At 39.6% G+C, this 24849-nt stretch overlaps 1 protein-coding gene and 1 pseudogene across 2 annotated transcripts; one reads left to right on the forward strand and one right to left on the reverse strand.

The window, feature by feature from the left end:
• The first annotated feature begins 4775 nt into the window (after positions 1 to 4775).
• AMACR (alpha-methylacyl-CoA racemase) lies at positions 4776 to 24266 on the forward strand. 2 transcript variants are annotated; one of them, XM_045440781.1, is made up of 5 exons: positions 4931 to 5307; positions 8238 to 8381; positions 9388 to 9548; positions 13370 to 13556; positions 23512 to 24266. In XM_045440781.1, exons 1-5 carry the CDS (start codon positions 5061 to 5063, stop codon positions 23919 to 23921), a joined length of 1149 nt encoding a protein of 382 aa, XP_045296737.1. In that variant the 5' UTR covers positions 4931 to 5060; the 3' UTR covers positions 23922 to 24266. The 2 variants fall into 2 exon arrangements, with proteins under 2 accessions (XP_045296747.1, XP_045296737.1); XM_045440791.1 differs by lacking the exon at positions 9388 to 9548 and having other exon boundaries at positions 4776 to 5307; positions 23512 to 23641.
• On the reverse strand, positions 17292 to 18112 carry LOC123578150 (annotated as a pseudogene).
• Positions 24267 to 24849: the final 583 nt, after the last annotated feature.

Here is a 24849-nt window from a genome sequence, read left to right on the forward strand (position 1 = left end):
TTACCCATGACCAGAATTATATCTGGAAGATTGATTTTACAAGTCTTCATTAAACTGAGGCCCTAAAAAGGCAATGGTTGGTAGGTATTGTCTAAGTAACCAACTTTAAAAAAAAATCCCGATTACCTTTTTCACCGTTCTACGCCACCCTCCACCATCTCCCCTCTGCAAATCACTAGTTTGTTTTCTGAATTTGTCTCTGGTCTGTTTTGTTTGTTCATTTGCTTTGTTTTTTACATTCTACATCTAAGTGAATTATTTATCTGTCTGAGTTATTTCACTTAGCATGGTACCTTCTAGGTCCATCCATGTTGTCTTAAATGGCAAAATTTCATCCTTTTCTTAGGGCTGAGTAATATTCCATAGTATATGTACCACATCTCTATCCATTCATCCATTGATGGGAACTTGGGTTGCTTTCATATCTTGGCTATAGTAAATAATGCTTCAATAAACATAGGGGTGCATATGTATTTTCAAATTAGTGTTTTTGTTTTTGGTAAATGCCTAGTAGTAGAATTACTGGATCATATGGTAATTTGATTATATTTTTAAAAAAACTTTTTGAGGAATGTCCATACTGTTTTTCCCAGTGGCTGCACCAATATACATTCCTACCAACTGTTACGAGGATTCTTTTCTCTCCACATATTTACCAACATTTGTTATTTCTTTTTTCTTTCTTTCTTTTTCTTTCTTTCTTTCTTTCTTTCTTTCTTTCTTTCTTTCTTTCTTTCTTTCTTTCCTTCCTTCCTTCCTTCCTTCCTTCCTTCCTTCCTTCTTTCTTTCTTTCTTTCTTTCTTTCTTTCTTTCTTTCTTTCTTTCTTTCTTTCTTAATTCCAGCAATTCTGACAGGTGTAAGGTGATACCTTATTGCAGTTTTGATTTGCATTTCCCCAAGAATTAGTAATGTTGAGCAGCTTTTCATGTGTCTGTTGGACACCCGGATGTCTTTTTGGAAAAATGCCTGTTTAGGTTCTCTGCCCAGTTTTAGTTGGATTATAGGTTTTTTGATGTTTAATTGTATAAGTTCTTTATATATTTTGGATATTAACCCCTTAGTGGGTGTATAATTTGCAAATATCTTCTCCTATTCAGTAGGTTGCCTTTTTGCTTTGTTGATGGTTTCCTTCACTGTGCAAAAATAGCAACATTTTAAAAGAAACACATTCTTTCATTAGCTATTTGGTATCCTGAAATACTGTTCATATGGAAAACAAGATACATACTTGATTTTTATCATTTTTATTTACCAATTTTTAGAATAATGAGTTGGTGCCCTAGAAATCTTTAAAGATAATTAATAAGGTCTCTTAAAAAGCATTATTATTAACTTATGATTTTTCATATATTTAATGTGCTTCAATCCACCATAGTCATTATTATAACTTAATGACCCCATCTCAATTGTCAGTGGAAGGTCCTTCAAGTTAGTGCCTCTATCTATTTTTTTCAATGTTTATTTATTTTTGACAGAGAGAGGGAGAGAGAGAGAGAGAGAGGCAGCACATGAGTGGGGGAGGGGCAGAGAGAGAGGGAGTCACAGAATCCGAAGCAGGCCTCAGGCTCTGAGCTGTCAGCACAGAACCTGACACAGGGCTCAAACTCACAGACCGGGAGATCGTGACCTGAGCCAAAGTAGGACGCTTAACCGACTGAGCATCCAAACACCCCTCTATCTATTCTTTTGACCCAGAATCAGGCTGGGTCTCTCCCAGCAGAGCAGCAGTGAGTGGAAACCGTGTAGACTTGTATCCCAACCAGACTTTCATGCTGTGACCTTGAATGTGACTCCAGTGGCCCAGGTCCTGCCAATTACCTAAATTCAAGTAGCAATAAGCTACTTGATACCCTTGTAATGAACTCTGTTGTATTTAAGCCAAGAATCCAATTGATCTAAGAGAAAGAAGCAGAAATAGGGAGGCAAGTTAGGATAAGCTGGAGTACAAAAGCAAGTTCAGAAAAGTGATTGCAATGTAACATCATTTATGTAATATAAAACTACAAAATATAATAATATAAATAAAAGGTAGTATATAAGTAGTTTAGCTATAGCATCGATAGACTGTGGATACTATATGTCAAAATCATGGGAGTGCTTGTGTCTTGAATGGTGGAGTGAGCAGAAGCAAAGACATGTAACTTTGGGTGGGAGTGGGTGGGTATAGGAGACTTTAACTATGGAAGGAGTTCAAAGCAGCTGGCCTGTGATCTATGTACTCCCTTTAGTACATGGATCCTTCAGGAAGCTGAAGAAAAAGGTAGCTTTTGTCAAAGGAAAAGGTATTCTTTGTCAATTGTACCTGTTGTACCTATTTACCTTGGGTAAGTAGATGAATGATATTTGTTACAAGGAAGAGAATTTATCTATTTAATGCATTTAACAGGCTGGCTCTGGCTATAGGATTACTTTTGCCAAATAAACTCAGAATCCAGGAAGCGCAGTTCTATAGCTAAGTAACACACTGGGATACAAAATGAAGTCTGTTAGGTACCTGAGAACCTCATTAGAGATCTCAACTATAATCGTGAGTCAGAGGGTATATTAGTTTGCTAGGGCTATAACAAAATATCATAACTCCCCACTCCAACCTTTTTTTTTTTAATGTTTATTATTTATTTTGAGAGAGAGAGAGAGAGCGAGAGAGAGAGAGAGAGAGATTGGTTGTGAGTAGGGGAGAGGCAGAGAGAGATGAAAACACAGAATCTGAAGCAGGTTCCAGGCTCTGAGCTATCAGCACACAGTCCGACATGGGGCTCAAACCCATGAACTATGAGATCATGACATGAGCTGAAGTCGGATACTTGACTGAATGACTCAGGTGCCACACCCTCCCCCAACCTTCTTAACAGTTTTATTAGTCTGCTCAGGCTGCCATAATAAGGCATTAGAGGCTGGGTAGCTTAAACAACAGAAAAACATTTTTTCACAGTTCTGGAGGCTAAAAGTACAAGATCAAGGTATCTTCAAGTTTGGTGTCTTCTGAGGCCTTTCTCCTTGGCTTCCAGATAGACAGCCACCTTCTGCTGTGTCCTCACATGGTCATCCCTCAGTCCTTGCTTTCTGTATCCTAATCTTTTCTTGTAAAGACACCAGCCATATTAATTAGGACCAATCCATATGACTTCATTTTACTTTAATTACCTCTTTCTAAGCTCTATCTCCAAATACAGTCACATTCTGAGGTACTGGGAGTTAGGACTTCAATATATGAATGTTGATGGGACTTAATTCAGCCTCTAACAAGGGATATGTGTCCAATGTAAGAAGGAAGAGTCATGTAAGATTTTCAGACTTCTGATTTAGCTGAGCTTTTCCATGACCTTTATCTTTGAGCTTATTACTTGATGCTGGGCAATATCTCTGATTCATGTGAATCTGATCCTGGCTGTTAGCTTAAGCTATTTCTGTACTGTTTATTTTTTAGAACAATAGATTGTAAGCAAATACGAAAAAATATTGTGTCAATCTGGATGTCGTCTGTAACATTCTTTGCAATTTACTTTCTTTTCAAGTTTTTTAAAATAGAAATAAAACAAGAGGGTAAGGAAGCTGATGTCTGAACAAAGGTAGTAACATAGGCTAGACAAGAACAAGGAAGTGTTGTATTAATTAAACAAGGAGGCTATTAGACTTATGTGGTTCTAATGCCCTGGCAACCTACTAAGCAAACCAAATTCTAACCCTGTAAATGCCTCAGTTAATGAAATTGAAACTAAGAACAACCCATCACAAACAGCCAAGTAGACTAATCTATTTAGAGCTAATCAATGATTTAATTTTTTTGTGTGTATATAAGCCTCTTCCCAACTCCTGGGGGTAGAATGCTCCTAACCACCTCCTTGTTGGTGCTGCTTGGTTAGACTAGATTTTGCTGGGAAAGAAAGAAAGACAGAAAGAAAGAAAGAAAGAAAGAAAGAAAGAAAGACAAAGAGAGAAAGAGAGAAAGAGAGAAAGACAGAAAGACAGAAAGAAAGACAGAAAGAAAGAGAAAGGAAAGAAAGAGAAAGAAAGGAAAGAAAAGGAAAGAAAGGAAGGAAGGAAGAAAGACAAAAGGGAAGAAAGGAAGGAAGAAAGAAAAGAAAGGAAGAAAGGAAGAAAGAAAGAAAGAAAAGAAAGAAAGGAAGAAAGGGAGAAAGAGAGAGGGAAAAAGAGAGAGAGAAAGAAATAAAGAACGGAGGGAGGGAAAAAGAAAGAAAAGAGAGAGAGAAAGAAATAAAGAACGGAGGGAAGGAAAAAGAAAGAAAAAGAGAGAGAGAAAGAAATAAAGAATGGAGGGAGGGAGGGAGAAAGAAAGAAAGACAGAAAGAAAGAAAGAAAGAAAGACAAAGAGAGAAAGACAGAAAGACAGAAAGACAGAAAGAAAGAAAGAAAGAGAAAGGAAAGAAAGAGAAAGGAAGAAAGGAAAGAAAAGGAAAGGAAGGAAGGAAGGAAGACAAAAGGAAAGAAAGGAAGGAAGGAAGGAAGAAAAGAAAGGAAGAAAGGAAGAAAGAAAGAAAAGAAAGAAAGAAAGGAAGAAAGGGAGAAAGAGAGAGGGAAAAAGAGAGAGAGAAAGAAAGAACGGAGGGAGGGAAAAAGAAAGAAAAGAGAGAGAGAAAGAAATAAAGAACGGAGGGAGGGAAAAAGAAAGAAAAGAGAAAGAGAGAGAGAAAGAAATAAAGAATGGAGGGAGGGAGGGAGAAAGAAAGAAAGAAAGAAAGAAAAGAAAGAAAAGAAAGAAAAAAGGAAAGAAATCTTAAAATGTTTAACAAGCCTTAGTTTAACTTCTAACAGAAGATCTGCAGAGGGAGGCAAAGAAAGCCTGCTTGAACCCAGTGGCACGCAACCCCTCAAAGGGAAAGCAACCAACGGAAAGGAAAACCACCTATTGGACTAGCCAGGAGGCGGGGCCAGGATCCTCCCAATGTACAGACTCTGCACCGCAGGAGGAGGAGGAGGGACGGCCCTGCGCAGGCGCAGGAGGGAGGGACTGCTTGGAGGCAGTTTGGGGCCAGTATCCCGAGCGGTCTAGGCTAGGTCTGGGCCGCCCGAGACTTCTTCACTTGGACAACCGGGTCCCATGGCGCTGCAGGGTATCCGGGTGTTGGAGCTGGCCGGCCTGGCCCCAGGCCCGTTCTGCGGTATGGTCCTCGCGGACTTCGGGGCCCAGGTGGTGCGTGTGGACCGGCCGGGCGCCAGAGGGGACGTCAGCTTCATGGCACGGGGCAAGCGCTCCCTGGCGGTGAACCTGAAGCGGCAGGATGGGGCATTGGTGCTGAGGCGCCTGTGCGCCCAGGCGGACGTGGTGCTGGAGCCCTTCCGCCACGGTGAGCCCCAGGCGCCTCCGCGGTTCCTGCGGGGGACCAGACGCGGAAAGGTCCCCGCCGAAGGGAGGGGCTGGGCCGTACTAGCGTCACATCTAAGCTCTGTTGCCGACCGAACCTTTTCCTGTCACTGCCTTTCTAGATTTTTCTGTCGCGTTTGCTATTGTTGATCAGTCCCCCCATGAGATGATCTATACTTGGAATCTCAGATGCTGAGGTTGCCCCTGTTCTCCTTATACCCATTTCCGCCCCCTTCCCCAGATTCTCTTTGTTTCTAATCACTCATTTGTGCTTGTCTTTCTTAATTATTTGAGAGTCCCGAATCTGTGAGAATCTAAGGAAAGCCAAAGATTGCCTTCCTGGAAAATTGCATGTAGGTACACAGTCGTTTTTCTACCGTTTTGGGGGTTGGTGTACCCTCTAAAGCCTCTAGACCCAGGCTGACATTCTCTGCGGTAAATCCTGGTGTTCCAAGTTCCTTCCAGCTTCAGCTCAATTTGGTTTACAGTTTTCTTCCTGGAGCCACCTTTTCCATCCCCACTGTTTTCACCTTTTTATAGACAGATGATGGCCAAATCTGTAATCGTACCTCCGTCTTTTAGAGCCATAGACGGCTGAAATACACAGACCGTGCACGTGTCTTAACTGGCTATCTCCCAGGCACTGCAACTTCCATAAATCCCAAAACAAGCACATTATCTTACCTCCGAGAATAACGTCTCCTCCTGTGTTACTTATTTTTTTATTTTTTATTTTTATTTAAAATTTACATCTAAATTAGTTAGCATATGGTGCAGCAATGATTTCAGGACTAGATTCCTTAGTGCCCCTTACCCATTTAGCCCACCCCCACCCCCCACAGCCCCTCCAGCAACCCTCAGTTTGTTCTCCATATTTGAGTCTCTTATGTTTTGTCCCCCTCCCTGTTTTTATATTATTTTTGTTTCCCTTCCCTTGTGTTCATCTGTTTTGTCTCTTAAAGCCCATGTATGAGTGAAGTCATATATTTGTCTTTCTCTGACTAATTTCACTTAGCATAATACCCTCCAGTTCCATCTGCGTAGTTGCAAATGGCAAGATTTCATTGTTTTTGATTGCCGAGTAATACTCCATTTTATATATATACCACATCTTCTTTATCCATTCATTCATCGAGGGACATTTGGGCTCTTTCCATACTTTGGCTATTGTTGATAGTGCTGTTATAAACATGGGGGTGCATGTGTCCCTTTGAAACAGCACACCTGTATCCCTTGGGTGAATACCTAGTAGTGCAATAGCTGGGTCATAGGGTAGTTCTATTTTTAGTTTATGGAAAAGCCATACTGTTTTCCAGAGTGGCTGCACCAGCTTGCATTCCCATCCTCCTGTGTTATTTTTCTCATTAAATGGAACCAGTACTCTCCCAGCTGCCTGAATCCAAACCCTGTACTCTGCCCATGACTCCAAATATTGTTAACTGCATTTGCTTTCAGTTATCAGGAATCCAGACATTCTTCCTCCTTGGCTTCTGTAGCTTCCTTCACACTGTTGTAACAGCCTTTTTAAAGATGATGTGTGGGTCTAGCACAATTTGGATCCATTCTCAGCTCCCAGGGCAATCTTGCTCAAAGTACAAATCCAAAGCTTTGCCTGATATATAGCAGGAAGTCAGTAAATGTTTGGTGAATGAATTGAATATCTGTGGGGCACCAGGCATATTAAATGTTAAATCATTTATTCACACAGCCAGATTGGAGGATTATGATAATTTAATAATTAGGATTATATCATAATTTAATAATGCTCCATTTAAAGATAGAGGCTCAACATGGTTGACTCCACGATCTTACAATTAGAAGGAAAATAGAGGGGTGCCTGGGTGGCTCAGTCGGTTAAGCGTCCGACTCCGGCTCAGGTCATGATCTCACGGTCCATGGGTTGGAGCCCCACGTTGGGCTCTGTGCTGACAGCTCAGAGCCTGGAGCCTGCTTCAGATTCTGTGTCTCCTTCTCTCTGTGACTCTCCCCCGTTCATGCTCTGTCTCTCTCTGTCTCAAAAATAAATAAACATTAAAAAAATTTTTTTTAAAAAAAGAAGGAAAATAGAGCTGTGAATACAGATGTAGCTGTCAGGTGAGAGGATTGTGGCTGGTGTTTAGGTAGAAGACTAGAATTTTCTGTAATTTACTATAGCTTTAGGAAGACAAAACTGTAAATATATAGTCTTCATTATTTTTAATCCCAGGAGGTTAAAAATACTAGTTATCTGGATTTTGTGCAATAAATACTATACTTATTCATGAGAGCTCTTAGATGGTATTGTAGCAAATTTTATCACTGACATTTTGGTGAGCTTTGTCCCATGGGTGAAGATGCCCATGCTAGGCACTTCAGAGACCCATGGAAACAGATCAGGTGTGAATTCTGCCAGAGGAGCTTCTAAACTGAGGGGAAGATGATGGAATATATACACAAAAGCACAGTGTGAGGTAGAAGGTGGCGGATGATGGGGGCACAGAAAAAGAAAAGACCTTAAAAGCTTTCGAAAGTGAATTTTTGACCAAATTCAGCCCCAGGGTAACTGTTCGAGGAGAAGAAGCCATTTCTAATAAATTACTAAGGAGAGTATTTGGGGAACTATAAAGGCACTGACTAAAGGAAGGAATGGCCCACTATGGGGATTGCAGGAACTTGGATATGCCTGAAGGGAATTAAGGTGGGGCTGGAAGGAAATAGGATTTGGGGGCAGAAGTCACACATTCCAGAAATGGTGGCTTCACTCTGTGTCCTTAATTATTGGAAACGTGCTAAAACCCACAACAAACGTTATTGGTATGATTTGGAAGAGTGCCATTTTATGTTTGCCACAGAGAGAGGATTGTTCCTATCCTCAATTCATCCCTCTTAAAAAAAAAAAAAAAAAAAAAAAATCTTTGTTCCCTTTCTCTTAAGGTGTTATGGAAAAACTCCAGCTAGGCCCGGAGATTCTGCGGAGGGAGAATCCAAAGCTCATCTATGCCAGGTTGAGTGGATTTGGCCAGTCAGGAAGATTCTGCAGGGTAGCAGGCCATGACATCAACTATTTGGCTTTGTCAGGTATGTTGACAAAATAATTTCTCTACACCTTTTATTTTGTTCCCAGTCAAGATTTACAGTTACACCAACTAAAAAGAATTTTTTAAAGGTGAAAATTTAAATATTTATCAGAATCAATAAGGAGAGCATGGTTTGTAAAGAGTTGGTTTGTCATAGAACACTTATTCCCAACCCCTTTCCCTCTGACTTGACCCATTTGAGGGATAATATACTCTCACTAGTCACATTTACTTACTACATTTCTCACTACAATTCTCAGGCAAGACCCTGCCAGGAAGTAAGAGCCTTGGTGGTAATGGGGATGGCTGTTGTACAGTTCTAAAATGCTGATAGAGTTTGATCTGAACTCCCCTTTCTTTCCACCTCCATTCTGAATCATTGCCTGAGTCACCATTTTAGACTTCTATGAATACCTGTAGCTTTCAGGTCATATTGTCACTTTATTAGAATTTTTGCCTGTGAGAACATGTCTTAGAATGGCCCGATCCTAGAATTCTAAGAAACTGTGTGTTGTTGAATAAAGGCCTCAAATTTCCTGTGAGTACACATTTAAAGATTGAGGATAAGAGTGTGGGTAGAATTGTTTTTTCCATCTATTTAAAAATAGAATTACTTTTATTTTTTCTTGTGTTTGATTATTTTCTTGCATCTCTAATAAGACTGAAAGTGGATCATAACTGTTGGTAAGCCATAATCTAAATTGCTAACAATAATTTTTTCCTCGAAACTCAGTGAGTAAAAACTTAGCAATAAAATTCTGAAAGTGTTAGTTGGAATAAAGTTTTAGAGAGAAAACAACAACAAAACAAAACAAGGGGCCTTGTTGGGGGAAAAGCCTGTTTATAAATATGCTGACTAGGTTTAGATTTGGAAAAGCATCATGTACCGGTTTTCACCATGTCGGCAACTAGAATGATTGGTTATTCCTCGTAAGTTGTTCATGTATCTATTTAAAAGTGACATTAAATTTACATTTCGTGTTCCTTGATTTCTTTAAATTATGTAGGTATTCTGTCAAAGATTGGCAGAAGTGGTGAGAATCCGTATGCACCGCTGAATCTCCTGGCTGACTTTAGTGGTGGTGGCCTCATATGCACACTGGGCATCTTGTTGGCTCTTTTTCAACGCACACGCTCTGGCAAAGGTCAGGTCATTGATGCCAGCATGGTAAGTGTTAACTGGGGGAGGTGATAAGCCTACCAGTTGTTCTAAGTATGATAGGCGGCTGCCTCAGATTGTTTTGTGAATAAAAGATAAATGAGATTTGAAGTTTGAATCCAAATTATCGAGGATATCCTTTTTTTTTTTTTTAATAGCCTCATATCCTTTCATTGAGTATCTTGTTTGTAGAATCAGTTAAACTTTTCATGACTCATCTGATTCCTGCGTTGGTTTCAACAATCTTCCCCTGCCATTTCTTGTGCTTAGAATACAGTTTTCAAGCAATCTTCATTAAAAACTGGGCTCGGGAAGGAAGTCTCCCTTAGCAAACAGAGAAGATTATTATTATTATTTTTTTTTTTTAATTTTTTTTTTTCAACGTTTATTTATTTTTGGGACAGAGAGAGACAGAGCATGAACAGGGGAGGGGCAGAGAGAGAGGGAGACACAGAATCGGAAACAGGCTCCAGGCTCTGAGCCATCAGCCCAGAGCCTGACACGGGGCTCGAACTCACGGACCGCGAGATCGTGACCTGGCTGAAGTCGGACGCTTAACCGACTGCGCCACCCAGGCGCCCCCAGAGAAGATTCTTAAGGGTGCTAGAGTAGCCAGTCTAGACTTTCCTGTTACAGTTTGCAGGGGAGACTCCAACATCACAAAGCTTCAGTTTTTTCACTGTCACGCACTGAGTACGTGCCTTGCGTGATGCTAGGCGCCTTCCCTGTGCGATTTCTCCTAATCCTCAAAACACCAGTTCCACTTGGAATACTTTATTTGAAGAAAGGAGAAACTGAAGCATAGAACTTTGCCCAAGTTCTCACAGCCAGTTGATAAGAGCCCAATCCAGCATTCTACGTATGTATTTGCATTTGGACAGATCTTTGGAGGGAGAAGGAAAATGGGTTTGAGGAAGACAAACCGGAGACAGAGGGACAGTTACTGGGTTGTTGCTGGGAGATACGAGGAAGTACTGAAGTCATTGATGGTGGAACAGGTCTGGATCTGAGGGCTATTTGAGACATAAAATTGCCAGGATCTGGTGACACGTTGGCAGTAAAGGGGGAGCGAGGAGTCAAGGGTGGCTCCCGTGTTTCTGGCTTGGATGACCTGGTGGATGGCATCACTGGCACCTTGGGAGCAGACTGCCAATGGAAGAGGCAGTATGGGTCAGTGGTTAAGAGCACGGATTCTGGCACCTGTTTCCTCCACCCCAGCTCTGCCGCTGACTGGTTCTGGGACTTGGGTGAGTTACTTACCTCCCTTTGCCTCAGCTTCTTCTTTGTAAAATGGAGACAGTAATGGTACCTGCCTCATAGCATTGTTAGAGAACTGAGCGAATTGATGCCTTGTTTGGTGTGTAAACAATGCCTGGCATAGAGGAGGTGCTATGTAAGAACTTGGTATTATTGGGGCACCTGGGTGGCGCAGTTGGTTAAGCGTCCAACTTCAGCCAGGTCACGATCTCGCGGTCCGTGAGTTCAAGCCCCGCGTCAGGCTCTGGGCTGATGGCTCAGAGCCTGGAGCCTGTTTCCGATTCTGTGTCTCCCTCTCTCTCTGCCCCTTCCCCATTCATGCTCTGTCTCTCTCTGTCCCAAAAATAAATAAACGTTGAAAAAAAAAAAAAAAAAAAGAACTTGGTATTATTATTGTTGTTATTCTTGTATGATAAGAGGAATTCAGTTTGGGTCATTTCAAGTTTGAAGTCTCTTTCAGATATCCAGACAGAGTGAGTACTCGAAGTTAGAGACTAGAAACAGGTTTTATTGTCATTTGGAAGCCACATGAGACCGTGTGGTCCTCTAAGGAAGGGGACAGAGCACCATATTTGAAGAGTGGGCAGTAGAGGAGAAGTCAGGGCATAAGGAGAGCAAAGTGGAGAACCGAGGAGTGTTTCCATGGAAACGAAAGATAAAGTGCTAAAAGAAAAAAAAAAAGGAATGGTCAGAGGGTCAGGTGTCGGTAGAGACCTCAAGAGTTTATTTATTTTTTATATATTTTTAAGTTTATTTATTGAGAGACGGAAAGCGAACAGGGGAGAGGCAGAGAGAGGGGGGAATCCCAAGCAGGCTCCACACTGTCAGTGCAGAGCTTTACATAGAGCTTGAACTCACAAACCATGAGATCATGACCAGAGCTGAAATCAAGAGTCAGAGGCTCAACTGACTGAGCCACCCAGTTACCCGCCTCAAGAGTTTAGATCTGAACACTGTAAATTGGATTTGTCATTGGTGACCTTTTGCAAAAGCCATTTCCATGGCCCTTATCTTGGGGGCTTGGCTTATGCTTCCTTCTCACAGGCTAAACCCTGTGCTATTTCTCTTCCTTCTGATACTTTTATCAGGATACATTTGCATGTCCTTTGTGTCCATCTCTAAAGTGTGGTGTGTGATTGATCTTTTTTTTCTTTTAATATTTATCTTAGAGAGAGAGAGAGAGAGAGAGAGAGAGAGAAAACAAGCAGGGAAGGGGCAGAGAGAGAGGGAAACAGAGGATCCAAAGCAGGCTCTGCACTGACAGCAGAGAGTCCGATATGGGGCTCAAACTCAGGAACTGTGAACTCATCACCTAAGCTGAAGTTGGACACTTAACCCACTGAGCTACCTAGGCGCCCCTGTGACATACTATTTGGTATGTCAGCTGTCAGAGCCATAAAATCAGGTGTGTGTGAGATTTCAAGTTTAAAGGGAAAGTTGGGATGTCTCCAAAGATATAGCCAGTAACTGTGAGAAACTCCGTGGACCTCCAATTCCAGCTATTTGATATGAGGGTGCTTTGCTGGCCTTCTCCTTGGGGTTCAAGAATCATTAGGATCATAAAGCCGTGAGGGTAGGGAGGTAGTCTTCTCTGTAGAGCCACATGCATCCAGCCTTGTGACAATTATACCTGAAGATGTGAATCCATTCCTGTTATTTCAGAACTCCGTGGGAAGTTAGCATTCCCAAAGTAGTTTGTCTGGACTCAGAAAACCTGTATATCTGCTGCTTATATTTTATGTTAATTGTGTAACTTTCTAGTGATTGTTAAGGTATATTAAATATTCAGATATAGTTTTCTTTGGCTTGGAGTCAAGCTAGAGTATGCTAAATTTAACTGTAATGTGGTTTACCTTTAAAATGTGATAGTTTCCTATTACCTATGTGTATGTGTTTATAGGTATTGAGACCAAAAGAAAGATTTTTTCAAAACCTCTTTGCTTTATTTTTAACTTTTTATGCTGACAGTTAAAAAAAAATTTTTTTTTTTTTTACATTTATTTATTTTTGAGAAACAGAGTGAGACAAAGCATGAGCCGGAGAGGGGCAGAGAGAGAAGGAGACGCAGAATCCGAAGCAGGCTCCAGGCTCTGAGCAAGCGGTCAGCACAGAGCCCAATGTGGGGCTTGAACCCACAAACTGTGAGATGATGACCTGAGCCAAAGTCAGAGGCTCAACCGACTGAACCACCCAGGGGCCCCTATCCTGGAAGTTTTTAATGTATATAATTATGGAGAGAATATATAATGAACTTCCGTGTACCCTCACTTGGCTTCAAACATTATCAACATTTGGCAGTCTTATTTGAAAAGAACAACAAAAGTAGTTCCTTCTAAGTCTTTTCTGAACTGTATTTTCTGAACTGAATAGTGGAGAAACCCTCTATCATAAACCTGTTCTAACACACTTTTTTGAAATATCAAGAAGTTGTGTAATTAGATACAGTCTTCCTGTACTCTAAGAAACATTGTTACACAAATGTTAAAAAAAAAAAAAAAAACTAAGTGGAAATTAATTGTTGTTTTATAGTTTAAATGTCTGGATTCATATTGTATACTGTTTCTTTTCCAAAGGTGGAAGGAACGGCATACCTGAGTTCTTTTCTGTGGAAATCTCAACGAGTAGGACTATGGGAACAACCTCGAGGACAGAACATGCTAGATGGTGGAGCACCTTTCTACACAACCTACAGGACAGCAGATGGGGGCTTCATGGCTGTTGGAGCAATAGAACCCCAGTTCTACAAGCTGCTAATCAAAGGTAAGTAATATTCCTGTGCCTCTCCTGCTCCCTCCCCTTGTGGGTGTTCTTTAACCTCGATTTTAGGCCTTTTAAATTCATTATGTCTTTTATTATATACCCACTTTATGATTATAATTATAATTATATTGTGGGGCATTTCCCTTATGTTTAAATTTACAGATACTTTCATAAGTCTATAAAATAGCTCAGAGTTTTAAAAAATAATCCATTTTATGCGAGTTCAATTTTTTGTTACATTTCATACTCAGCAGTGTTAGATATTTATGTTGCCCTTGCGTGCCCCTGTCTTATTCTCAGAAATGATGTGCTGGTTCTGCCAGTTCTTATTCCTTGATAGATGCCCCCATGGGGTGCCAGAGCACAGAGTGACTTCGGTGAATAAGATTCTGTTGGAATATGTTATTATCACTTGATGCTTCTACAGTTTACCTTTCTTGCAGATTCTTGTCTCATTTGCATGTGGCCACAAGTTAGCAGGAGAATTTGCGATCTCTTCTTCTCTAATTAAACAATCAGACTAACATTTTGTTCCTGTAACATGTTTGAATTTGAAGTTTACTTTACAGGTAAATGAATAGCTAAGAAGTTTTAGAATATACATTGAAGAGGTATGACAAGCTGGTCATGGTGTGTCTGTCTTTTCAACTTCACGGTTGGAGTCTCATTATGTTTCGTAGCTTTTCAGATGCAATATACTACTCAAAGTTGTTTGCATATAGCTGAAATCATTGTTTTTTGCTAGCATCAGAAAGCGTTTTATGATCAACAATATTAACTTCACTAACTTAAATATAGTTGGAAAAACAAACAACAAGATGGTTTATGTAGATCATAAAAGTCTTTCTGTTCCAAAATTAAAACTAAGAATGGAAGGTATTAATTCAAAATTAGGGACAGAACAATGCTATATGAGGGGCTGAACACAGAGGGATCAACACCCTTACCTCAGTAGTGCAGGGCCTTGGAAGGCAGGAGGGATATAGCAAGGAGTTTGTACCTGACATAAATCTTGTATATTTACGCATTGTCTATAGAGAATTTAAACGTAATAATAAAATTGACTAAACTTCAGTCTGTTTTTGTTTTTGTTTTTTTAGACAGAGTGTGAGTGGGGAAGAGGGGCAGAAGGGGAGAGGGAGAGAGAATCTTAAGCAGGCTGCGTGTTCAGCACAAAGCCCAACACAGGGCACAATCCATGCCCCTAGGATCATGACCTAAGCCAAAATCAAGAGTCGGACACTCAACGGACTGAGCCACCCAGGTGCCCATCAGTCAGCTTTTTGTCATCATCATTCACAGGCAATTCTAAATGACAATGGTAAAATAAACTCATTGAAAAAATTTTGTTAGGAGAAGCTGAGTGGCTCAGCTGGTTAAGCATCTGACTTCGTCTCAGGTCATGATCTCATGGTTTGTGAGTTCGAACCCCTTGTCAGGCTCTGTGCTGACAGCTTGGAGCCTGGAGCCTGCTTCAGATTCTGTGTCTTCCTCTCTCTCTGGCCCTCCCCAGCTTGCGATCAGTCTCTTTCTCGCTCAAAAATAAATCAACAGAAAAAGAAAACAAATGTTAGTTTGAGTTCTAAACAATTGCTACAGCTATTGTTGAGTTCTAATAACATATGTAAGATCTATTAGCACATTTTTATACTTAGCCTTTAGTAAATATTACATTAGAAATTATTCAGAGAACTCCCAATTTTACGGTTTCACTCCTGTGTTTTCTTTTAAAATTTGTATAGTTTCAATATCCACATTTAGGTCTCTGTTAAATTATGATTAATTTTTTTGTATGGGGTGAGGTAGGGGTCCAACTTCATTGTTTTGCATATGGCTATCCAGTTTTCCCAGCACTGTTTGTCAAAAAGACTATTCTTTCTCCATTGAATGGTTTTGGCGTCTTTGTTGAAAATCAGTTGGCCATAATTGTAAGGGTTTATTTTTGGACTCAGTTCTCTTCCATTGATGTACATGTCTACCCTTATGTCAGTACCACACTGTGTTGATCATTGTAGCTTTGTAGTAGGTTTGAAATTAGGAAGCGTGAGTCTTCCAATTTTGTTCTTTTTTAAGATTGACTATTCGGGGTCCCTTCCATTTCCATATGTATTGTTTTTAATGCTTATTATTATTGAGAGAGAGAGAGACAGAGTGTGAGTCAGGGAAGGGTAGAGAGAGAGGGAGACACAGAATCTGAAGCAGGCTCCAGGCTCTGAGCAATCTGCACAGAGCCTGTCACGGGGCTTGAACCCATGAACCACGAGATTATGACATGAAGCGAAGTTGGACGCCCAACCGACTGAGCCACCCAGGGGCCCCTCCATATGTATTTTAGAATCATCTTGCCAATTTCTGCAAAAAAGGCAGCTGGGATTTTGATAAGGGTTGTGCTGAATTGTGCATCAGTCTGGGGAGTATTGCCATCTTACCAGTATTAAGCCTTAATACCCATGAACATATATGATGCTTTTCATTTATAGAGGTCTAGAATTTTTCCATTGATACTTTGTAATTTTCAGTGCACACACCTGCACTTATTCTGCTAAATTTATAGAAGAATTTTATTATTTTTGATGCAATTGTAAATGGTACATTTTTGTATTGTTCGTTATTAGTGTATAGAAATACATAGTAAGTAGTTACTTTTGTATATTGATCTTATTTCCTGCAACCTCACTGAGCTCATTTTTCTTCTAAGTGTGGATCTCTGAGTTTATCTTGCTTGATTTCCTTGAGATTCTTGGATGTGCAAGTAATTTGTTTTTCATCAAATTTGGGAATTTTTTAGACATTTTTTCTTCTAGGATTTTCTCTGCCTTTTTCTGTCTCTCTTCTTGTGAGACTCCCTTAATGCATATGTTGGTATTTGTGTGTGTGTATGTACACATTTAGCTTTCTTGTAACAAAACAGCTTGTGGACTTTACCATTTAAAATTGAGCATCATCTTTCCTTTCCAGTGAAACAGAAAAATTAAAAATAAACAGGAACAAAATTACAATAGACAATGTCAATTTCACATAAGATCCTACAGGTTCTTCTGATTCTCCCCTCAAGTGGCAGGGCTCAAGTTATCATTAGGAGAGAATTTTGTTTTAAAAATGTCATCTAAAACTGCAAAGATGTCTGTTAAGCATCATAATTAAACATGCCAGCAGAGAAGCCATGTTGTCAAAAGGCTCACCCAAACATCTCAAACTCACCCTTTGCTGACCTTCTATAACCCCATTTTTTAAATTTCTTTTTTCTTTTTTTTAAACAGGAGAAACTAGGCAGATAAATGTTGGTAAATGCTAACCTTACATATTCATATACAGACACAGAGTAATCTCTGAGCCCAATAGAAAGAGAAAGGAGGGAAAAAGCTAGAATTCTATGTACTACTACACAGGGGCCTACCACCTTCCAGCTTCCAGCAGAGCTAAGGGAGTAGAAAATTTTTCTTCTTTCCCACAGAGCACAGTAGCATTGATTCCATTAAGTTTTTGTTGGGACAGGAAAGGATAAAAATTGAATGTCGAAGAGAAAGGGGTAGAGATTCTTTTCCCACTGTATTCTGCTCATGGTATTCCCCCCCCCCCCCAAATAAGTTGAAAACCATGGTGTAATGGGAGAGAAAAGAGACTTCAAAAAAACAGGACAAATGAGCTAAGGTAGGGGTGGGGGGAAGGACTGCAACTTGCTCCCAGGGACTGGAGAAAATCCCAAAAGGAAGGTTGGAACCTGTTAATGTTCCATTAGTCATCTTCCCTTTCCTGCCCCTCATCGTCGTCTCCATCACCTTCATCCTGATCTCCTTATTCATCAGTATCTTCCAGTCTTTCCCCACCCCCCCCCCCCTTCTCCATTCCCATCTTCATCATCCATATTGGGAACCAAGTAGTACTTGAATGAATTTGATCAAATATCCTCTTTGATGACATCTTCTAACTCATCTGCACCTGCATCAGAATGGTCAGGAAACCAGGTGAAGAAGCTTTCTGGTTCCTCATGCTGTCTCTTTCCGCTGGCTTTCTTCTGCATTTGACTTGGACATTTCATCAAAACCTTTCAAGATTTCCGTCTGATTTCAGTAGCTTTTGAAGATGGATCACCACTCTCATTCAGATGAAATTCTTTGGAGAGACCTTTATTTTCAAAGTAAGGGTTTTCATCAAAATAAAAATCTATCCTGTAACTTGATTTAATATCTTCAAATGCTGTCACTTCACCTCTTGTCAAGTAATGTAGTGCCTCTTCATCTTCCTTCCCAAGCAGTGCAGACACTTGTGGGATTGTTACCCCCTTGTGGGATTTTGGCAGTCGATTCCAACTTCTTCTGAAAAAATGGTTGGCAGAGTTTCTTATATTTCTGTTCTACTTTCAAAGTCTTCTCACTGGCTTATTCATTAAGTCTGTCTGTTCCATTTTGTACTTCATCAGGATGTTCAGTTGTTGGCTGTTCTTGTTCTCCCTTTGGCAAGGGTTGAGAGGGTGCTGTCTCCTCTGGCTTGGAGGCAAGAGGCAGTCTCAGTTTCTTCATTTGAGGTGAGAGTGAAGACTGGCATTTGGGGGCCATGCTGTGAAGAGAGTCCAGGAAACAAGGGAAGACGCATGTCTGGAAGAAGCTCTGATGACTCCATATTTTGGTATTCTTGATGGTGTCCTACAGGTCTCTGAGGTTCTGTTCATTTTTCTTTATTCTCTTTTTGTTATTCTCTTTTCTTTCTTTCCTCAGTATACCTCTTTTTGAGTTCGCTGATTCTTTCTCTTGTCAGTTCATGTCTGTTGCTAAGTCCTTTTTAAAAAAAAATTTTTTTTAATGTTTTATTTATGCTTGAGAGAAAGAGAGACAGAGCATGGATGAGGGAGGGGCACAGCAAGAGAGGGAGACACAGAATCTGAAACAGGCTCCAGGCTCTGAGCTGTCAGCACAGAGCCCAACGTGGGGCTTGAACTCACGGACCGCGAGATCATGACCTGAGCCAAAGTTGGATGCTCAACCAACTGAGCCACCCAGGTGCCCCTTGCTGAGTCCTTCTAATTAAAGTTTTATTTGTTATATACTTTTCAATTCCAGAATTTCTATTTGGCTTCTTTTTTAACAATCTAACTCTTTATTGATATTCTCTTTGATTAGACATCATTCTCAAATTTTGTTGAATTTTTCAGACATGGTTTCCTTCAGTGCTTTGAATATATTTAAAATAACTAGTTGATTTAAAGTCTTTGTCTAGTAAGTCCAGTATCTGGATTTTTTCAGGGACAGTTTCTGTTGATTCCTTTTTGTCTTGTGTAAGGGCCACATTTGCTTCCTTCTTTGCATGTCTCACGAGTTTTGTTGAAATTGGATATTTGAAATAATGTAAAATGACGACTTGGGAAATCAGGTCTTCACTTCCCTTCCCTCTCCCCTATCCTGGATTTATTATTGCTGCTATTTGTTTATGTAATGACTTTCTTGGACTAAATCTGTGTTCTTTGGTATGTGCAGCCACAGAAGTCTGTTTGGTTAGCTTGGTCATCAGGTAATAATTGGATAGAAATGTCCTTAAATGCCTTTAACCAATAAATTTCCCATCCTTTTCTGTGTCTTTACTTCTTGCTTGTGCAGACTCAGGGTCAGCCAGAGGTGAAAGATTAGGACCTTCTCAGATCTTTCCTGGGCATGCTCATAGCCCTATATATGTGCCTTCTAAATTCCCGGAAATATGTTGGAGCATTTCAAAGCCCCCCATGAACATCCTATTCCCCACTTTTTTTCTTTTATTTGTCAGCTTCTTGTTATCCCAACAGGGAATGCCACCTCAGATAGCTATGATATTAAATAGTTGTCACTGATTTTTTTTTTTTTTTTTTTTGATAAATGTTAACAGTGTTCCAGAAATAAGGCATTGTGAGCTCCAAGTCAGATCAAATAAAGACAAGCCATGAGAATGGAGCCTTTCAGGGAGCTGCTAGACAAATGGCAGTTCTTGGGGGATGGGATTTGGGGGAAGCTATCAACTCATTGCCGTCCTGCCGTGGCTGTTATCCTGCTAATTGTTTTACAGAGCTGTGACTGAGAGCCTGTTGGTTTTCATGACTACCACAGAGCTGGGGAGAGAGGGAGAAATTAGTGCAAGTTCCAATACCACGAGGCTTACTGATCTTATGAGATGCAGTTGTTTTTCCTAAATAAGTGCTCTTTGGATTGTTGTAAACTTTTAATTTCCAGAGTTACAAAAAAGTTCATTCTGACAGTTTGTGCCAGGGTTCTGTTGCTTTTATGCAAGAACAGGTTTCTGAAGGTTCTTGCTCTGCCATTCCAGAAGTTAACTTCCCTCCTTGGCATGTCTTATTGTTATCTTAAAACATACGTGTTTGGAATGATCATTTCTAACATCCACACTCCACCACAAGGAGTGAATTTTTCTGGAAATATTGAAAATGAAACGAGACATGATTCTAGCAGGCTGATTGCTCCAGCCCTTCGTCTTCTGACCATTTTCTCCTGGGCTTTCTCTTTCTAAGTCTAAACTCTGTAACCACTCTGATTTTTTACAGCCTCCTCTCTTTGTATCCACAGCCTTGTATGGTGTCCTTAACCTCCTCTCCGTTCAAACTTCACGAGGGATCCTTGGCTGACAGGTGGTTTGTGCTTCAGGCGGGCTTAACATGTTAAACCAGCTTTGGTGAATCTACATAGTCCATGCCAAAATGCCACAGCATTCTCTTTCTTTCACAATATTTATTTACAAAAGTACTACTTTTATTAATCACATATACATTACTTCTCTCTCAGGCCCAGCTGGACAAGCTGCCACATCTATACTGATTTTATTACCTTATTCATTTTATCTTATATTTGAGATCTTTGAGACCATACTTTAATCTTAACATAATACACAAGGTTTTTATAAGGTAAAAATTCTACTGTACTGTGTCTCTGCTGCTTTCTGGGGCAAAAAAAATCTGTAAATACAGAGAATTTCATGACGTTTTGAGATAACAAGACACTTATAAGTATATTCAGATAAGCAGTAGAGAATTTTTAAGTTGTTTTAAAATTTCAAAATCTTATTAAAAGAAAAGCAGACAATAACGAGTGTTGTCAAGGTTGTGAGGAAACTGCAACCCCCTATGCATTACTAGTGGGAATGTAATATGGCAGGTCCTCAAAAAATTAAATAAAATTACTATAAATTTTATGCTACCACAATTTTTAAAAGATGAAAAGTAATTCAAAATAATACGTGTCTTAGAAAAGAATGTAATACAGAATTTGTAAAGAAGTAAAAATTCTCTCTTGTTCTTTCACTTGGGGGAAGTTTGGGATGTGGCTTTCAAGAACTTTTTCTGTGCACATACCAACACAGTTGTTTTATTTATTTATAAATTGTATTTATATATAATATAAAATTATCCAAACTTACAATTAGTAGCTGTCTTTTTGTATTCAACAGTATACTAAAGATGTCCTTTCTTGTCAATACAAAAATTCTGCACCCTCATGATATACCTAGCAGCCATATGAAACTGTATGGTACGCCTGTACTAAAATTTAAATGTTTCCTTATTCAAGTTCATTTACGTTTTTTCCACAGCTTTGCATTGTAACAAATATTTATTTACTAATAACCATTAATCTTTGTACATGTATCATTGCATACTTACAACATGAATTTTTAACTGTTTAATATATGCCTAATATTGTGTTACAGAGCAGTAAAGTTTATGGCATGTACTTAAAATAATAAGTATTTTGTGTAATTGTGTGTATGTATGTGTATGTGTTACATGTATATATAAGATCACTTTTTGGAAATCAAAACATACTTTCCCAGGTTTTAAATAGTCTGAGTCTACAGGCCAGTCCTTAAAAGTCTGTTTAAATTTAATAATTGATTATGCTATAAAAACTAGCTGCAATCTATAATTATATTCATGTAGGGGAGTGGTTTTAGAGTTCCATACAGGAATGTCAAGAGCACAAGAAACAGCCTATCCTAAACCATTGGTAGTTAGTCCTGTGGCCTTGATCAGAGTCATGGGCAGGATAGGAAACTATAGGCTGAGAAAGGATAATAAGACAGTGGAAAAGCTGGGGTGTCAGAATTAGGGGTAGGAGCTGGAGTCTTTTGATTTCTAGTATTTTTTCCAGTATACAAACTTTAACCTGTGAGACCATTAATCTCAAATATAATGTCTGTTACAGGGAGAGCATATTGGATCCAATTTTATTTAGTATTATGATTCTGATCACATTCTGATTAAAAAAAAACTGAAAAGCATGCAAAGATATTTATAACAGTAGCTATGATCTAAATCACTATTTTTTGGCTAACTGGCCACTTTGTTTGTTTTTCAATCACAGAGTTTGGGGTAGTCAGGAAAAAGAAGAAAAGTAAAAGACATCCTTAGGAACATTTGTGTGTGTGTGTAGATTATAGTGATAAACCTGAAGTAATGTCTCAGTGTTTTTCCTCGTATATGAATGGGTCAGAGGAAAATTTACTTGTTTATCCCACAGGTGTCTTTTCACAACTATCCAGAACTATGTGAGTTCTCCTTATTTCCTTATATATCCCCAAACCCTAAGAAGGGCCTGCAGTATTCATACCTACTTTCCTCTATAGGGATTTTCTTCTTCAAAGCAGCTTACATGCAGTTAATTAGTCATCGTTCTTCTACATGATAGGGAAGGAAAGGATGATAAAAGTGAGAATTATTAGATGAACTTGACTGAACTTCTGCAAAATCACATGCATACGAAGGTCCTTTCATGATTATTCCACTCTAAGATCCACATTTAAAAACCCTCTTCCTTGTGGGAATAGAAAATGACATTTACACTAAACTCTAGTAAAGTACTTTTGGGGTATAATTTAAAATTTTTTTTTTTTTTTTCAACGTTTATTTATTTTTGGGACAGAGAGAGACAGAGCATGAACGGGGGAGGGGCAGAGAGAGAGGGAGACACAGAATCGGAAACAGGCTCCAGGCTCTGAGCCATCAGCCCAGAGCCTGACGCGGGGCTCGAACTCACGGACCGCGAGATCGTGACCTGGCTGAAGTCGGACGCTTAACCGACTGCGCCACCCAGGCGCCCCTTGGGGTATAATTTAATCAGCACTGGAATTCAGGTGTGTCTGCAGGGGTAAGTGCTTGTAGTTAATAAAGGAAGCAGTGAGCAGGTCCTGGGCCGAGAAGCCATCCTTTCTGTTAAATCCCCAGCTGAATGCTTTCATTTTCTCTCCACTATGTGTTGATGAGCTTTTCATGATCTCCTTCATGCTTGACACAAAAGTCTGTGTGCCCCGTTCATGATTTGACTGGTTGATCACTTTCTGTCCTGTTTGCTGTAGGAACAATTTTTTGCATGGGTCTTTGGTTACCTTACAAATCCTTTGTTCCTAGTTCACAGCAGTTTTGTAAGAGGGTAATGAGTCAAATATCACTGCTTGACTAGAGCTCTTTTATTTGTCCAAAATAAAGGGAGATGAATATTACATGTTAAATTGCAATCTTGAATTTAATCATTTATCTTCACGCTTCTTCCTTAAAAACTGGGATAGTCATGTGTAAAGTTGTTTAAATTTTATATTTCGTAGGGTTTGGGAACACTATATAAAATGTGGAGTTATTTGAAATCAGTATGACAGATAATAACATCTTGAGGAAATTTCTTTTTGAAAACCTACTCAGGGAAAAATCAATCTCTGGAAACTAGACCTTTACAAATAGACTACTTTTGGTGAAATGTAAATAATAAAATCTTGGCAGTAGCAAGTCGGTTTTCAGTCTTGCTACCCTATTACCTTTGCCCTTTCCGGCTACTGGCTCCAAGTTGAGTTTGAATTTTGTCTCTTGACCCATCTGAGAAACCCTTAAAGACACCCTATTTGGGACACTATGGTGAGGTCAAAACTCATTTTATTGACTATAACCACTCCACCCAAAGCATAATAATTTAAGAAATTGTGCTTTTATTCTCAGGACTTGGACTAAAGTCTGATGAGCTTCCTGATCAAATGAGCATGACTGATTGGCCAGAAATGAAGAGGAGATTCGCAGAGGTATTTGCAAAGAAGACCAAAGAAGAGTGGTGTCAGATCTTCGATGGCACAGATGCGTGTGTGACTCCAGTTCTGACGTTTGAAGAGGTCACCCAGCATGATCATAACAAAGAACGAGGCTCATTTATCACTGATGAGGAGCAGAGTGTGAGTCCCCGCCCTGCACCTCTGCTGTCAGACACCCCCGCTGTCCCTTCTTCCAAGAGGGATCCTTTTGTAGGAGAACATACTGAAGAGATACTTCAAGAGTTTGGGTTCAGTCAGGTAGAGATCAATCAGCTTACCTCAGATAAAATCATTGAAATTAATAAGCCACGAGCTAATCTCTAAATTCCAGGCCTCACAGCTCAAGTGAATTGAATATTACGTGTTCAGTGTGGGATAATACATAAAATTGTGTGCACAGAAACACAAAGGAACAGCATCCTGGTAGACCAGCTGTTCTAATCAAGAAACAAGACTGTGAGTACACAGTAATGATTGAATTCTGAAAATGGTGAACATGATTATTGATTTAGGAATGTTTTTAGTTTACTAATATTAAATTGTGGCAGTTTTTCTGCTTTTCAATTTACTTGATAGATTATATTTTTAATATTAAGATATGAATCATATACTTTCAATGGATGAATATAATGGTTTTTATTAAATAAAGCCTTTCCCCCCTAAAGTTTACTTCTGCTTTTAAGTTTCTGAAAAGTTTTCAAGAAAGTCCTTGAAATAGCACTTAAAAAGCAATTTGTGACTCATTTAAATAACGTTGGCTCTACTATTTACCAAAATGAAGTCCTTAGAAAAGTCTGATCCTTTTAGTGTGGTAAGAAAATCTTTCAGCCAGCATCTTTGAATTGTAATTTTAGAAAACGTTCTTGATGTTTCCTTCAGATAACCCCCACTGTCCATCTAGACCATAGGACTAGAGCCCGGCTCTGTGTGGCTGCCTCTTAGCATCACCTACCATGTCTCTTGTGAAACTTCCTGTGTTTCTCAGCCCTAGGGCAGTTTTATACAATGATTATAAAATTTGAGTCAAGTATCAGTTGGGTTCAAATATCACTCAATCACTGTGGTATCTAAGACAATGCCTGTGATGTGCCTGGAACTTCCTAGGTGCTCAGTAATTATTAGTTTTGTTCTTAGGGGTCCTTCCTAGGTTTCCATTGCACTTTGTACATATCTCCAAGGATAGTCATTGCTTTTAGTGTAGCTTACATAACTCTTCACTAGGTCATAAGCTCCCAGAGTAGTTGCTCTAGCA

This window comes from Leopardus geoffroyi, chromosome A1, assembly GCF_018350155.1.
Source record: "Leopardus geoffroyi isolate Oge1 chromosome A1, O.geoffroyi_Oge1_pat1.0, whole genome shotgun sequence".
Classification (NCBI taxonomy): Eukaryota; Metazoa; Chordata; class Mammalia; order Carnivora; family Felidae; genus Leopardus; species Leopardus geoffroyi.